The following is a 16,676-nucleotide window of genomic DNA, read 5'->3' as shown; positions in this document are numbered from 1 at the left end:
CACCTTCACGGCCTCCATACCAAGCTTCTCGTTCCGTGCAGTCAAGTAGACGTGCCAGTCGGAAGCTGGCTTCAGACCTTGAACCAGTAGCTGCACAATCCCATTTCCAATACCCTTGTTGGCGCCTGTAACCTGCAACGCAAATGACGGAAATCAAGTTCACTTCCCTACGTTTATTAAAGTATTGCAGAAATGATGCATGCCAAATCCATTGTAAACATCGCCCTAAATGTTTAGTGCTCGTAATTAGCCGTTGAAATTGTCAAACTTACAAACTCTATGCAAATAAATTTCCGATTTTAACCAGTGTTAATGTTCTCCCACCTTTAACTTCACATTAATCAAATTCCAAAATGATACATACATCTAACACCGGAACTTTAAAATAGTCTAATCTAAACACAAGGAAGCAATTCATTTTACTAATATTTAGAAATACAATGTATGCAATGGCTTAGCTTCTATGCTAGGGCTTTATTCTGGACAAGTTTAACACTAGTGCGAGAACAAACGATGAGTGCTTTAATAGTGAAACTTCTCAAAAAAATGGATCAAAGTAGAGTGCTGTGTGAGAAAATAAACGTACAATAGCAACATGCATGGTCGCCCACGCCGCGAAGGCAGTGCTGCGCCTCGTTCCAAGTGATGTGGTCACCACCCACACGACCTTGACTGCTGATTGGAGGGTGTGTCCTGTTGGCTGATTGGCTAATTGTAACTACAAGCTTGTGAGCCCTTCACGAGGTGGTTGGAAGGCCTATCATTTTCAAAAATTGCCCAATAGTGCCCCAAAAGTGTCGTCTGGAGGAATGCAGAATATCTGGGTAGCCAAGATGAGGTGCAGCCAAATGAGTCTACTGAGGAGACTTGGACCTGCAAGCGACCAATGCGACCGTTTAAATGGCTACCAGGTTATAGGCACAACTACGCTCACAGCATTAATTCATTTATGAAGGAAGGAAGACAAGAAAAGAGAAGGCAATGGCAATGCATGTTCGATGACAAACTGGCCGCAGGGCTCGTTTTTACTCTTCCGTATTGCAGCAAGATAGACCGGAGTGTCGGCGCCCAAACGTGTAAGCCATAATCAACATTGTTTTTATAGCCTAACCGCTCATGGACTCTGCTTCACCTTGACTCGGTTGTCTTGAGTAGTTCGTGCAATATTGTGGCACTCTTCCATTAACTTCACCTTTTTACCCGTTTAAAACCCACCATCCCATTATTACTCCCCCTGGTGGTGCAGACGACCTGCTATTCAAAGGTCGTGAATGCATGGAGGTCATTAACCGACTGTTGAGATTGTGGCATTACTTTTTACTGAACCGGGTGCGAAATATTACTAGTTAATGATTGCTTTTGGAAACACATTTGACACTTAACAAATAAGGACTTAACCGATCGACAAGGAGCCGAATCTTTCGCACGTGTTAGTGGGTTTAACACCATAACCGCCGATCTATTTACGGAGGAAGAGATTTTCACAACAGAATGCATAAAAGTAATCGGAGAACCAAACTTGTAATGGTGAGTATTGGCCGCCTTTGTTGCCTCCACGAAAGCCTTCTAGGCATGCCACAATCTTAGTGGCTCCCAGAGAACTGGTGGGATATGGGGCGCTAAAAAATTTTCCTTAACTTCTCCATGGCAAAGCAATTATAAAATCATGAAGTTAAAGCCATCCTTCACATTATTCTCCTTCAGGATAGAGTTGTTACAAGCGACGGAAGGCAGTCATCCCACCATTCATTTGTATCGCTTCGTGTCAACCCCTAGTAGTCGAGTTTTATTCTCCAACCCTAACATTCTATACAAGTTTATTTTGTTACTTTAATGGTGTGGCAATCGGAAACAACTTATTCATTCATTCATGCCGAAGGCAATGGAATAATCACCTTCAAATGGACAGCATATCACTCCTATTACCAGTGCCCCGGTTCTCAGGTTTAACTCCCAAATTTCGCCGCCTTTGACGCCACGCCCGACCAAAGGTGCCGTTTGAACATGGAGGAACTGGCGTTATGCTACCGAATCTTGCAAAACCTCCTAAGACATGCTCAAATGCATTTAAGTTAATTGGCGACAGAGACCGGTAGCGTCATACAGGACGTCGGCGGCTCCGCATCAAACAATACTTGTTAATTTTTCGCAGTTTAAAATTGTAAATGCCGAGATGAAGTTGGATGGGAAGTTTGTTCACTGATTTATTCGAGGATAAAAAGGAATTTCTCTCGCTCTAAACTGAAAGTGGTTGTACTGGGAACACAACCTAGTCACCGTTATGTATACAGATGAAACATTTTCTCATAAAACTATCTAACTCTGCTAACTTGACCAATTAAAATCACCCTGGATGTTTACTTGCATCTACGACCTCTTGGCTGCACGAACAGACGAAGAGGCGGCAGGATTCTTTAGTACGGATGTTGTCAGGTCAACGTTTTTACTGAGCGTGTGCCGCAAGAGAAACTGCCAATGACCAGAGTATCGCCTGGACACTTTACTCGGATCCTTTACTAAGTTTAATAAGAATGTGGAATTGAGGGTACTTTTCTAGCAAGGAAGGGTAGATGAGCAGAAAGAAACGTTATTTGATAGCGTTTACTAAAAGGGGATTTATTGGATACTTGGTTGAAAACATTAGTAATGTGTGTGAAATAGCAACCCATGGAGCTGGAACAGACAAATTCGAATCCCATTTACCAAATTTGAAATGAAATGAACACAGTAAGAGAAGAAAAATGGGCTCCGTATAAATATTGTGCCACTAAATAGCTTAGCAATAAGGCGGCACCTAAATAGGTTGCATTGAGTTAGGCCACATAGCAGAAAAAAGTAACTTTAAAACACCAACTACTGCAGATAAATATCTTGATGCTAAAATAAACTTTTCTTCCTTACACATGTTGTACAAGAGCATCAAATCAAAAAACCAGAGATCGATAGGTAGCCCTGTTTTTGTAAACGTGTCGTGCAAATCAGCCCATATTTTGAGCAACTTCGAGGGCAATTAACCCAATTTATTGTAGTAAGTAGTTTAATATAATACGTATATCTGTGTGCAAGTGCACGAGTACTTAACTCCCTGATAGTCGTACTTCAACTCTACAGCAAGGCATCTCAACAATGCTAGGGGTGTTTGAGAGGGAACTATGCGTTTCAAAAATAAGGCAATTGGCTAAAAATTGAAAAAATCATAAAATCATTTATTTGCAGTTTTTGTCTAGATGATTGAACTATCAGATGTAAGTTCTTAAAATTTATTATCATGTATTAAATTTCAGAATTATAAATCAACTAAATATATCAACTCTGCAGAAGCCTATATTTATTTATTTAAGTAAATTGTAAAAACGCATTGACCTTTATTCAAACTTTAGATGCACATTGTTCTAACATCTAAGCACCTTAAATAAAATCTTGCCGGGTGTTTCGACCTCGTCAAGAGTGGTGTTCCCTACATGTTTAATGTTCTAATCTGCACATAAATTAGGTAGGTGATATCGGTTGTGGTATTTTCCGTTGTTCTCACCCAGATTAAAGGCTCTATGCAGCTAGCTGTTCGCATGTGGTATTTGAGCGTGTAATACTATACTGCTCTGTTCATCGATCAATCAATTAACTTTTTCTTTGCCAGTGGAAGTATTTTCGTAAATGCGATTTTCCAACCTATGTGCGGTGATATCTTTTTGCACTTTAGACAAGATGCACTTTTCTGCGGCTCTTAAGATAGCTGATGTTGACGACTACATTTCGCCATCACTCGTAAGTAGCGCACATTTCACAGTTGCTACAACATTTCCCGAAAGTTAGCCGTACAATATTTCATTCGTTGGCTGACTTGCCTGTCGCAAAGCATTGCTACCTCCTTGTTTGATATTCCTCGTTGGAGTTTTTTTATCTGTGGTTCCATAACTTTACTAGTTTACCTTCTTACGATTTGTCAGATCTAGTTTCTTGATGTGACATCGAATTTTAAAGTTATCAGATCTGGCCAACCGCGTAAATGTACTTCCTTATATGCCATTTAAAGTGCTGTGGTCGGTGGTTGTATTTATTGGAGTTCTCTTCGATAGCTGCGATGATCTGTCAGCAATCATTACCGTCTAATTGTACTGAATATGACTAGTCCTACCGTTTTCTTTAATTCTAGGAGTGTATAAAGCCAGTAAAGATACCCCGATCAGTTGACGAAACCAAATCGATCACTATCGGCGAGGATGGCACGTATGTGGCCACAAACGAATCTGGAGAGAAATACACCCTTGCAAAGGCCAAAATTGATCTCAATGACTGCCTCTCCTGCAGCGGATGCATAACCACTGCTGAAACCGTCCTCGTCTCTCAGCATAGTGTGGACACTTTTCTCAACTTGCTTAAGGTATTGGAGGACTTTGGTTGTTTATCTTGTAGGTCACATGAAAAGGTTTTGTTAACTCTTTATATCTACTCTAGTTAACGTTATTCGCATACGACTTCCTGCCTAATTCACTGTCTTGTTCTTTTATTCATTCACCAAAGTATGCGGTGTCGGAAAAATAAACCTTAAATGCCAGCTTGATTTTTTTTTTACTAGACTATTCAGATATTGCTTGACCAGTGTTTATATTGCTTATTCGCTCAACCTTGATCTGGTTAAACCTGTCACTTGCTCCTATCAGTTTTCTTTATTCAAATGGGGCGCTAGACTAAATGATCTCCCCACTTGAGGGGAGGCCTTTCCCAATCAGGCTATTACATTACGTGGTTTCAGTAGTATCCTTTGGATGAAAGGCCGCTTTATGGAGCTGTTTTCATTATTCCTATGCAGCTTTATAAGTGATTTTCCATTTAATTTTTGTCTTCCTTTGGGACATACTTGTTTTATGTGTATTTAATAAAAAACGCATCCAGTCTGTTAAAATAATCATAGTCTAGGAATTTGTAGCAAATTATATCCACAAGACACTCAAAATCACTATTTTGGATTGTTGGGAGAAATCATTATAGCATATATTCAACCATCGATTACGAATATGTGATGCATTGTGTAGGAACGAGAGAAGTACGAGGTCGTGGTTGCACTGTCACCACAGTCGCTGGCGAGTCTAACAGCTTCTCTCCAACGGGGCAGCGAGTCGTCATTTCCGCAGCGAGTGAGAGAGGCTTTTGCCAAGGTGAGCGAAGAGAGCGGGACGACAATGAGCAATGTGAGAACGTTCTGTGCACGCCTTTTGCACTCCCACGGTGCCGTCTCACGACCCTTCCTTGACACCACGTGGAGCCGAGATGTCACACTCGCTGTCACTGCTAAGGAATTTGTCAGCGCGTTTGCCGACCACTCGGATGCACCAAAACTCCCCATACTTACCGGGATCTGCCCCGGTAAGAATAGTGCATAATGGATACGTTATTGTTTCTTTTACTTTCAGCCTGATGCCGAAAGGCTTGTTGCGTAACAAATAATTTTGCGGTTATCTACGAGAAATAACTATTCCTTCCCAATAGGAATTGTTTTCAGCTGTCTCCAAGCGGATGACTTTGGACCGTATATACTCTTGAACGCCCATGACTGATACAACTAAATGATTTGCCCCACCGGAGAAACTGGATCTATGTTTTTTAAGTTGTCTTACCTGAAAGGCCTTGTACTTTCGTGTTGTGACTTGTTAAGAAAGTTCTCCATCAAACAGTCCATCTATCATCAATAAATTCTTGATGGAGAATCCCAATACGTATTTTGCACGGGTCTTATTCAATTCTCTTGCCATTTTAACAGTCATTGAGCCTAAAAGTGACCTTAAATTGACTTTAACGACCGGATGCAGTCTGACTCTTCCAAATCGCCTAATACTTTTTTGAATAATGAAGGTTGGGTGTGTTACGCAGAGAAGACTCACTTCAAGGTGCCATCAAAGTCCACAAGTGGTGACGTTGGTGGGGACAGCAACAGGGAAGAACCCTTTCTCCTACAACACATCTCACGGGTGCGTTCACCACAACAACTGCTAGCCGGTGTGTTGAAACGAGCAGCGGGTGGGACAAGCGACAGCGAACGTCGTCTCTTCCTTGTCTTCGTTATGCCCTGCTATGACAAGAAACTGGAGGCTTCGCGCAGCCAGTTCCTCTTGTACAGTGGCGATGGCGTGACGACGAAGGAAGCTGATTTAGTTCTCGGCACTAACGAATTCGTTACTGTGCTAGACGCCATCCTACAGAAACCAACCACATTACCCGTCGACACAAGGTCTGAGGATAACCCTCTGGATCAGAGGTTAGTGGTGAAATTTGAGTCACTTCTCTCTCTCTCTCATAGTCGTCCATTCCATCACGGTTCCTCTTCTTAGAGTTATGGCGGCGAATTTAGCCACCATTGTGTGGTTTTGGGGTCTACGTAGCTTGTGAAATAAGTGCAGAAATGATGTTTACTCTACCTGCAATAGAAAAATGAGCTACCTCACGCATAAATCAGTTGCCTTAATTCCCTACGCGATGAAGAAAGCGTCATTCCGACGAGACCTAGGCCTGACGCGAGTTTTGCCCTTATAAAACGCCTTGTCACTATATGGAAATAACCTAGCTCTAGCCACTTCGCTTTCTGTCTCACCTACGCTTTCCACCTGTGTTTCTACTCCGTACGAATTCCTCTGATACCTACTTCTTACTTTCCCATTAGACTCTCCCAACTGTTGGGGCGAGAGTGGAAGGAGGAGGCGGAAGAGAAAGACGGAGGCTCTTGCACCTATCGTCATGCGGGTTCAGGGTCGGGCGGCTACGCATTCGCCGTCCTCCGTCACGCCGCCGAGCAACTATTCCACATCCATTTGCCTCCTGTTGTCACTGAAGACCCACGGGTGCTCACTCGTCACCTTGGCAATCACGATTTGCAGGTGTGAGATGCCGAATCATTTCCAAGTTCACATTTATAGAAGGGGAATTTTCATTGGGAGTCGAGTGCATTATAGGCTGAAAGGCTTGGAGACTGAGAGAGTGGGTGATACGCGGGTGATCACAAGTGCTTGAGAGAAAGATAAATGAGTTGGAGTATCAGGATTCTCTTATGCTACTTTTGCGGTTGACAACTTGACAGCTGTAAAATTTCTTCTATTCCTGTAGGAAATTCTGCTCTTCAACAGCGTGGAGGAATGTGAGGCGGCTGATAGGAGCGCACCGGCAGGGCGCACGCCCTACCGCCACGCTGGAGCGATGCCTACACCCCTCCTGGCCTTTCTGGTGGCCAACGGCTTCCGCAACATCCAGACCGTGGTGCAGCAACTTAAACGCGCTCACATCAAGGCGCACTCGCGTTGCTCCACGGTCCGAGCTGAGGCGCCATTCGACTTTGTCGAGATTATGGCCTGTCCCAGTGGTAAGTGATGGCCAGTTAAGGCGACGTCAGATGATTGCTTTGCAATTGCCGGCTTTTAGGTCGTATTCACTCTTCTGTTAAGTCGCAGTCACAGACTGTTCAAACGGTGGGTGGAATTTTGGACTCAGAAGTGCGCTTTGCACTGTCTGTAAGGAGTATGATGGAGTAAAAGTCTTTCAAATTGACTACGTTCCAGCCATGGATAGTCGCTGCTAAGGTAATTAAAACGGACTTTAAAGTAGATGCTGTCACCACTTTTCGGTGAGAAGTGTGATGCGGTAGGAAATTCTCAAATAAATAGCATTGGGATGCTATTAGACTACACTGAGGCCACAGTCCACCCCAACAGCGAATGGTGCTCTGACAAGAGCTGCTAGGTCCTTTGAAACAGTACCAGAATTGCGCGCCTTCATTGCATCTTTGCGAGGGAACCTTCTAAATGAAATATACCCAACAGATAAGGAGTAATGGGCTATCCAAGGAGCGGTATCGTCGCCTTTCCATGTAGACGAATCCTAAAGTAGAACGCACTAGGGTGAGAGCACCTACCTCTTTGATGCTATTCGGCACTACGTCAAAATCGTGGTCTGTCTTAGCTCTGAGTGGTGCGCGGATAGGGGCTGCAATCAGAAGTACGCACCTGGGTGATGTCCTCGTAAGTTTGCAAGTGCCACACCCATTTTCGGAAAAGCCTACTAACTTACATGACAAATCGAGGAGGGGTACCCTCATCAAGTCAACGCCGACCAACCTAAGGGCTTAATTTCAGGTTGCCTCAACGGAGGCGCGCAGTTGAAGACGGACCTACCTGACGTTTCTCAAGTCTACTTCTCCCTAGAACAACAAGATATCCTCCAAAGCGAGATTTCAAAGCAACTGCACGCGAGCCTCGACCCCATCAGCAAGCAACGCGTCTGTTACACCACCTACAAAGCCGTCCCCAAGGTGGAAATCACCAATCCCTCGGTGCTGAAATGGTGACAATGGAGAAGCTTTCCGCTACAATTACTTTGTATTTTATGCAAGAAAAGGGCAATTTTTGCAAGTTAAATAAAACATTATTAGTAAAGGTTGAAAATGTCAAGTGACGCAGGGCGCAACCTTAGGCCAGGACGGGAGATAGGCAGGGATAAGCGGTGATCTACATGCGTATCCACCATGTCTGATCACGAATGCGGTTGTAATCCGGCAGCGACTCAACTGGCCCTAAAAAAATAGGGGAAAGAAGCGGATAAATTGCATTTCGCATCACTGTAAAATTTGTAAAAAGTCATCTAACCGATAGAGGCGACAGCCGGGCACCGATCGTATAAGTACTTTGAGCAAACTTCACGGAGTTTTTCAGCATCGATGGCCTGTAAAAATAAAATCACAACGCGTCACTGACGAGAGAAGTGGAAGAATGATAACAAGTTGAAGCAACTTGCATCAATTCTCGCGAACATTTCGTTGATGGGGACGCGGCGTCCGTAGACGAGCATCTGCCGGCCGATGTCTTCACAGATGGGAGTGGTGCCATCCAACTGGAGCATGAGATGGGTTTTGAGCTGGTTTTTGGCACGCGAAACCTCATGTTCCGTGATTTGTGAGCACATACGAACCATCTCCTTGGTGAGTGCGGTAACCGCTTCATCTAGGCCTATCTTTTCGCCTGTAAAGTATACGCCCCTGGCAGAGGAAAACGACAAGTAAAATAGGGTTAATAAGAACAGGGACTAAGACCTTATGTGGAGTGACTCACCAGAGAGAGGTATCATGATAGCAAGTAAAGAAGTGTTGGTAGCTGTGAACGTTGCCTTTTTCGAAAAACTTGCTGGCCAAGGGACTAGCGACGTTAGAGCCACCCCCGTGTGTTCGATCCCAGGCGCCGTTAACGCTGCTCCCCACCATGAGAGCAAGAGTATCTGGATCAGCCCAACCAGGACCCTCAAAAGCAAAGGCGATGTGAGCCAACGGCATTGCGTCGTCGCGATCACGGATCTCGGATCCAGTGAATCTACAGCGCTCAAGCTTGGAAGTTTCGCTCTCAAAGGTGGCCGATATATCACCAAAGTACTTTTCACCAAGTTCCTTCAGTTCTTCATGCTCGACACCTTAAATAGGATGTGAGAAAGGAAAGAGTTTCAGACCTCCAGCCGCGGTGAGCACCATTCGCGGAGCCTTGTAATTGGTTTTTATGAAGTTACGCAGGTCGCGAGGCTGCAAAGACTTAACATTCTCAACCGGTCCCAAAATTGTGCGACCGAGGGGAGTGCCTTGGTAAGCCGTGGCGTGCAGGTAATCGAACACAACCTCCTGGTAGTTGCTTTCAACCTCCTCCATCTCTCTCAAAATGACTCCACGTTCACGATCAACCTGATGTTGGTCAAGTTTACTATGTTTGATGATGTCAGAAATGAGTTCGCAGGCTTAAGAGAAAATTAGTGATTTAGAAGCAAGTACCCCAACGCAGGTCATGAGAAAAGCATTTTGCGTAGTATACAGTCATCTCTCTTGAGGTGTAAGCGTTCAGGTGGGCGCCCTTATTTTCAACTTCCTCCTCCAGAGACCGTTGAGTTCGTTTATCAGTGCCCTTAAACGCCATGTGCTCCAGGAAATGGGCAACACCATTGTTGGTTTCGGTTTCAAAGCGGCTTCCAACATCAATCCACAGACCAACCTACAACATGTAGGTGAATTAACGCTTACAGTGCATGTGGGCAGATTCCAATTCTCGGAAGCGATGCGGAATCCGCTCTTCAACGTACTGACCTCGGTTTTTGGTATATGTGCTGATTCAATAGCCGGAACATAATTCGTAGCGGTCCCAATGCTATACGGTCGAGAGAACTACATAAAAGAATTAACCAAAGGATTAACGGAGAACCTTGACCAAATGAGGCAAGAGCGACGATACCCGGCGAGATGCCATCGAAAGCCAACCGAGATGAACCGCCACTTTGTGTTTATAATGAAAACAATTTAAGAAGTTATTTTAGCTGTCTTATGTTGGATGGCGTTAATATCCCTATAAAGCGTTAAATGTTTAAATGACAATCAAAAATTTCAGTATGTGATTGCTTTTTATGGCTTGGGGCCTTTTAATAAATAAAATTGACCTATATCCTAGCCGATGTGTAGATAAGGAAAATTTGGTGTGAAAATGAGCAACTTCTGTCCAAAAATCATCTTTAAAGTGTGTTCTGCAATATGGGTTGGTTATGCATAAGTTTTAGAGAAGATTTGCAGTGAAGCATTCTCATTGGTTACCTTTTTTTTAATGGCATGATATTTTGTTTACCTGCGTGTTTTACCACTTTGGTCCTACACTGACAGTGTCTGCTGGCTGCTTGTCCGCTCTGTGCCAAAGATTTCAGTGCATGCTAGTAATTTAACACTTCATTGTGCAAAGGTAGCATACGTTGCGTTACTCCAAAATAATTTGGTGTGCCAAGACCTTAAAAAGCCAAAAGACCTTATTTATAGCAAAAGAAAGCAAAATTGGTCCGAAAGTTTATAAAATTTCATCTCCACAGGTGAGTATTGGATCTGAACAGCAGCAAAGAAGGGCACCTGCAGCGTATGAGCGAAGCTGCAAATATTCCTTACAAATGGCAAAAAGATTAGGTGAACTCTTAGCAACTGTTTTTAAGAAAGCTGCTAGCAAATTAGATTGCGCCAGGTCTAAACCCCTTAAGATTATTCATTATGGAGTCGTTTATGGCGATGGTAAGTGCGGAGACAGCGATACCACATTCAGGTTTTTAGCGGGTATAAGAAACCTAAGTGCGTCTTCTTGCTTCCTTTTTGTATCACATAGGGTAAGACTCGTGTTATGCGGTCATGTAATACGATAGTGGTTTATCCCTCGGTTTTGGTGAGGCGCAACTTCTGTACTTCGAATTAGCCTCCTTGTACCTCGCTGGGTGGGCTGGCCTTTTGGGCCATGCCAATAGCCCAGACACCTTCTCCGTGCTGAATATATATATTCTGCCCGAGTATTGTGTCTTCTTCCGTCTTCAGGCAGTCTCGGGACGCTACATTCGTACCCATCCACAATTCACCAGGAAACCTGACAAAATTTAAAGATAGCGTGCTTTTACTGATTTAAGAATATAGGCTTAATTTTTAAGTCCTTTTCTACGATGGTATATCAGCTAAAGTTATGCGCGTATGTTATTTTGTTGCAGTTGTAAATCTCATTGACCTCTCTAAAACAAGCAAAAATTTTAGCGTATAATTATTGTCATAATAATTTTAAAAAGGCATCTGTACTAGCATTGTGGTCGTTATACTACATTAACACTTTATCCTTCGAAATTGTAAGTTTGTTTGTCTGCGCCATCCGCCACGTGACGGGTGTGGCGCTCCTGGTACTCCCGGTCCTTTTACGAGTTACTTGCTTCTCTGTTCATGCCCTTACCAGTCGGAACTTGTTCCAATATGTCTGCTTCTGGTAAACTTTATACCCCTCCGGACTATCACAAGGCTCTCAGAGCTCAATTGGCCGCTGCGTACAGTGGTGTTCCCCTAGAGCTCGTTGAGTATTGTCCCGGAATATCATCTCTGCCCGACGAAGCGAAATCCTGCCCTGCTGAGGCTGCTCCCGTATTCCACGCCAGGGATGGTGTAACTTTGTTCGATGCTAACGCGATTGCGTATTTTCTGGGCAATAAGCAACTTCGGGGTACTTTTGCAATATTGATTATTTATTTGTGTAGGTGGCGAACATGAGTACTATGTTACCCAATGGGCCAACTTTACTGACCACATTTTGATGCCTTCAATTGCTGCTTGGCTATATCCCATCATTGGGGCAACCAACTACAATATGAACCAGGTTAACAAGGGTCAGGAAAATGTCAAAAAGGCGCTCACATTCTTGAACGACTTTCTTGCCTCAAAGTGCGCTATTCTTTTTTTAAACACGTGCGTTATGTAGAACCTACTTTGTTGGCGAACACATCACACAGGCTGACTTGACCGTCTTTTCGGCTCTGAGGCTGCTCTTCGAGAAACTTCTTGATGAGGCTGGTCGTGAGCCCTATCCTCATCTTGTCCGTTGGTATACCACTATTGCCAATCAACCGGAGGTTATGGCGGTTGTCGGAGAGATGAAACTTTGCGATAAACCGGTCGTATTTGACCCTAAGAATGCTCCTAAACATGAGAAGCAGAAGAAAGTTAAGAATCAGGAGAAACAACAAGAGAAGAAACAACGGCCAAAGAAGGAGGCACCGAAAGTGTCCGAAAGTGATTTAGAGGAAGAGGAGGAGAAACCTGCTCCCGAGTCCCGTAGTAACCCGCTTGTACAGCTTCCTGCTGGGACCTTTAATTATAACGATTTTAAGAAGGTCTTCAGTAATGAAGACTGCATGACGGCGACGATTCCTTTCTTCTGGAAAACATTTGATCCCACTACCGATTCTATTTGGTACTGCGAATACAACTATCCCGAAGAGCTTAAACTCACCTTTATGTCCGCTAACCTTCTCAGGGGAATGTTTCAACGACTGGAGAAGTAGGTTTTTTTTGTTCGCCTTTTTTTCGAAATCAGCTTGTTATCTAATGCGTTGTTTTTGTTCACAGAATGCAAAGATTTAGCTTCGCCATAATGCACGTCTATGGTGAGAATAACAATAGTACAATCGGTGGAATCTGGGTTTGGCGTGGAACTGGTTTGATTTTCGATCTCAGTCCTGATCTACAAACTGACTACGAGTCGTACACTTGGACCAAGCTTGATCCCGACTGCCCCGATACCAAAGCGAAGATTGCCGACTTCTTTGCGCTTGGGGATGTGTGTGATGGGAAGACCGTTGCCGAAACCTGTGTTTTCAAGTGAACTTTATCATGATATGTAGTAAAGCCTTTTCAGGAATGGTTTTAATGGTTTTTTTTTTCACAATGCGTGTTAATTTGTAATGCGATCCCAGCTCACACCCGGTTAGTTATATGCATGTATGATGTCGTGACCTTGCATGTGCTGCGCAAATTGCCGCTGGTACGTGGTGCAGGTCATAAAACCGAGTTAGTGCAGGCCTTCATTTCTGTTTATGCCCTGTATTGCGGACTTTAGTGGCACCAGTCCTGGATTTTGGGTGTATGCCCAACTGGAGAGTGAACGTGTCTACGGGTGGTTGACCGAGTCGACGTGTCGTCACCTTTTCTTGGAGGCCATCAAGTGTCCTTCATTACCAGGAAGATATTTACCAGGAGGGGTGCGTGTGATGCTGGTTTGGAGGTATGGAGCGAGGAAGCTTAGCCTCCTGGGTGATGCATCAACACAAATGGCTTCCAAAATGACTATGGGTTCTTTTCCTCCCTACAGTCGTTCTTTGCATTAGATGTGGTGTTGCTCTCGCCTTCATATTCGTGTGCGCACTGGAAACCCTTTCAATGGAGTTTATAACGTGACCCAATTTGCCAGAGCCAGAGGATGAAATGGCGAGGATGATTTTGACTATCTACTCTTGAGGTGTGCAGACCGCTGGGGGCATGTCGGAATGTGCAATCCGGGGTTTGACAAACATCCGGTAGATCTGGATCCGAGTTGCCGAATCGGTACCGCGATCTTATCAGAAACAAATAACCAACTGAGTGTAGTGGGGTGGGAAAGTAGGCATCTATGTGGCGTAGTGGTTAAAAAAAGTTTTACCCATCGTACGTTCGCGCATTGTGTGGTTCCTGAATTTTCTTTTTAAATTAAAGGAATAATTATCTACTTAAATAGCTACAGTAGCATTAGGGTCAAGAATAGGTGGTAACGCAAGTCCTAATAAATAAATATCAAGCACTAGTCGAAATCTCCTGTGCTGCTTTAGTTATTTCTTTAACTCGCGATTTTGGTGAAGGACTCGCTTAGGTGCTTCGTCATTGTGCTTCCGCTGGTTGGGCTGACCTCCGGGTCATGCCAGCAGCCCTTCTTCTCGAGTGTTATATTTTCTCTCGCTTTTGGGGAAGTCCCAGGGCGCTACTCCTCCGTCGATGAGTATCAAAAGGTTGCTTTGAATCTGCGAAAGAATGCATTTGTAAGTTCAAACTGGAAACCACCATATATTCTGCCACTCAAGGGTTACTTAATATGTGCCAAGAAGCATTAAATCGTGAGTGTTCCACCGATTAGGATGTTTATTTCACCAAAGGTACTTTATCCACACCAGGGAGATATATGTACTGGTTATGGAATGATGCTTGGCTTACGTCTCTGTTAGCTGCACAACGCCGATTCGTTTTGAAGGCGAAGGAGACATAGAGGCGACTTGAAACCCCTCCCTACCCTGCCTCCATTCAGATATAAACGTCTCTCCAAATGAGTAGGCAGTGATCTGCCTGAGAAGTTAATGTAGATAAATGGTCTAATTAGAGTGAAGAGCACAAAAAAAAGTTACTTTGACTCTTCAACCGCCGATCCCGTAGGCCATATGTCACATTAATGTCACCGAAAGTGCATCGGAACTTTTTGGGTGTGGCGCCATGCTCTGAGGAGGCGCTAAAAGATGGCGATTAAGGAGTGGTAGCGGTGCGTAGTAGTGAGACCATGAAACGATGAAACTGCCTAGCGTCAAACTAAATCAAACCTCGAGCCTAGTGGACGTACCGTCAGGGTGGTATACCAATGCCACTTGTCACAATGCCTATCAACTCCTGTTTGTGAGAGACCATTCAATTTCCTTTGGTCGAATTCAAGAAGCTGTCTGGATAAGATTGTTTCCATAGCTGTTCTAAAAGGCCTCTAAAGTGCCGTGAATGATGCCAGGTCCAACAGAGTTGGGTCTTACACGAGCCACTTGGGAGGAGTAGAGACGCGAAATAGCAATAGGTTTGATTGACAGTAAGAGAGGCGTATCCACACCCCACCCCACCTCCAACTTCACATAATGGTCTGAGCTAAATATTTCCACTAAGGGAAAAAACTGGGAGTCAATCGTTCACCTCTCCTACCTTTACGTGCAACCACTGACCATACTGGAATCGAATTTGTGTCCACAAATAAATGTCGCATAACTGCCGAGTTGTTTTGAGTGCTCTTCCAGCTGGCTTGCTCCTCTGGAAGAGGCACCAAAACAGCAAAGAATTCAAACCACATTGACTTTTGCTTGTGAACTACTCAAGGAATGGAAATGAAACAATCCCTACACTAGATATGGCCTAGATTTGATTTGATTGGGGTATCTTTGGCTCAAAATACAAGAAGGTTTAAACTTCAAAGCACAGAAGGTCAATCTGCTCAGAACTGGCGAATGCCTAGAGTTTCCCGTGAAACTACGTGGCTTGAAGTGAGTGAGCGATCGAGGGTTTGTGATAATTGCAAATTAGCAATGGCTACCGCCATACAGGCGACTTGATGATGGCCCTGAGACTAATGAAATTTTCAAAATGAAGTACTCAAACCTCCATTGCACAGCGCTCATCAAGTTAATTTGAAATTGGCGCAATTAAAATGCGATTTGACTCACTTGTCATTGCCTATAATTAGCTTTCCTCAATGTCATTTGGTGGCTCCCCAAAAAAGTGGATTTTTTGCAAGAGCGATGGTTCACCTGAAGGTCTCTCAAATCCAGCATTTAAGTCTCCATTTCGCATAGGGACTCATTTAGAACGCGGATGTTTATTTACTAGGAATATTAATGTATTTGGAGTGTTCAAAGGTTGCCTACTTAACTAGATATAACCTCAGTTTTTGGCTCTTGAAGTGGACCCCATCGCCACTCTGAACGACATTGGAAGGGAGATTGGGCTTTACTCCAGAACCACATCTGTAAAACCCTAATAGTCTGTTTTGGTAACGAGCCACTTTAGAGTTCCTTCAATGTGTCTCTGCCGGACAGATTGGCCTCCAGACTAAGCCGGTGGCCTCAAACTCTTCTGTGCGTCGACTTTCTTCTTAAGGGAGGTCTCGGGGCTCTACACCACACTACGATCCTACTTCAGTAAACAATAAGTTCAAATAAGTCTTGATAGTAACTACAACAGCATACTGTCTGAGTCTCCGACAAATTCTCCCCGCTTTGTCTGTTTCGTATGAAAGCCTCGAGCTTAAACCCACCATCAAAAAAGTGAGCCAGCCTGGTTAGACCCTCAACATTGCTGTGGCTCTGACTGCACAAGTGCTGGCAACCAAGACGACGACGACGGCGATGAGAATGTGTTGTCTGAGACCTTATAATACCTCACTTGCCATCGATTCCATCAACACTACAAGGCAATGCTTACCGCGGTTGGAATATGACAGTCGTGCGCACTGCCACCAGGCGACCAATGGGGTGACAAAAAGGCGATTATTTATTTTTTGCTAAAAGGCTGGAAAAAAAGTCATGCATTCATGGGCGTTATAGCCTCAAAGACG

General features: G+C 44.1%; 4 protein-coding genes across 4 annotated transcripts in view; 2 read left to right on the top strand and 2 right to left on the bottom strand. All coding sequences in view use genetic code 11, as the record gives it.

Moving 5' to 3' along the window:
- The window catches only part of EGR_04128 (carbonyl reductase), a gene marked incomplete at both ends in the record, with an annotated part of 1,669 nt that extends 551 nt beyond the window's left edge, over window positions 1-1,118 (bottom strand). Inside the window, 3 exons of the mRNA XM_024493377.1 lie at window positions 4-132; window positions 587-708; window positions 1,112-1,118. Coding sequence (XP_024352291.1) covers window positions 4-132; window positions 587-708; window positions 1,112-1,118 — 258 coding nt within the window. The remainder of the gene's footprint in view (window positions 1-3; window positions 133-586; window positions 709-1,111) is intronic.
- Window positions 1,119-3,227: 2,109 nt separating this feature from the next.
- Window positions 3,228-8,329, top strand: EGR_04127 (Cytosolic Fe-S cluster assembly factor NARFL; the record flags this gene model as incomplete). Its single annotated transcript, XM_024493376.1, has 7 exons — window positions 3,228-3,245; window positions 4,154-4,381; window positions 5,034-5,364; window positions 5,851-6,253; window positions 6,566-6,869; window positions 7,096-7,348; window positions 8,118-8,329. The coding sequence occupies 7 exons, from the start codon at window positions 3,228-3,230 to the stop codon at window positions 8,327-8,329; spliced, it is 1,749 nt and encodes a 582-aa protein (XP_024352290.1).
- Window positions 8,330-8,428: 99 nt separating this feature from the next.
- EGR_04126 (Mitochondrial-processing peptidase subunit beta) lies at window positions 8,429-10,259 on the bottom strand (the record flags this gene model as incomplete). Its single annotated transcript, XM_024493375.1, has 8 exons — window positions 8,429-8,554; window positions 8,628-8,703; window positions 8,792-9,016; window positions 9,090-9,441; window positions 9,478-9,756; window positions 9,791-10,007; window positions 10,037-10,177; window positions 10,215-10,259. 8 exons carry the CDS (start codon window positions 10,257-10,259, stop codon window positions 8,429-8,431), a joined length of 1,461 nt encoding a protein of 486 aa, XP_024352289.1.
- Window positions 10,260-11,770: 1,511 nt separating this feature from the next.
- Window positions 11,771-13,172, top strand: EGR_04125 (Elongation factor 1-gamma; the record flags this gene model as incomplete). The annotated part of the gene is made up of 4 exons (XM_024493374.1): window positions 11,771-12,014; window positions 12,049-12,232; window positions 12,270-12,848; window positions 12,917-13,172. The coding sequence occupies 4 exons, from the start codon at window positions 11,771-11,773 to the stop codon at window positions 13,170-13,172; spliced, it is 1,263 nt and encodes a 420-aa protein (XP_024352288.1).
- Between the last annotated feature and the right edge of the window lie 3,504 nt (window positions 13,173-16,676).

Source organism: Echinococcus granulosus, assembly GCF_000524195.1.
Source record: "Echinococcus granulosus chromosome Unknown EG_S00024, whole genome shotgun sequence".
NCBI classification, from domain to species: Eukaryota; Metazoa; Platyhelminthes; class Cestoda; order Cyclophyllidea; family Taeniidae; genus Echinococcus; species Echinococcus granulosus.
Note: the sequence above shows the minus strand (reverse complement) of the source record. Positions and strands in the feature narration are given on the sequence as shown.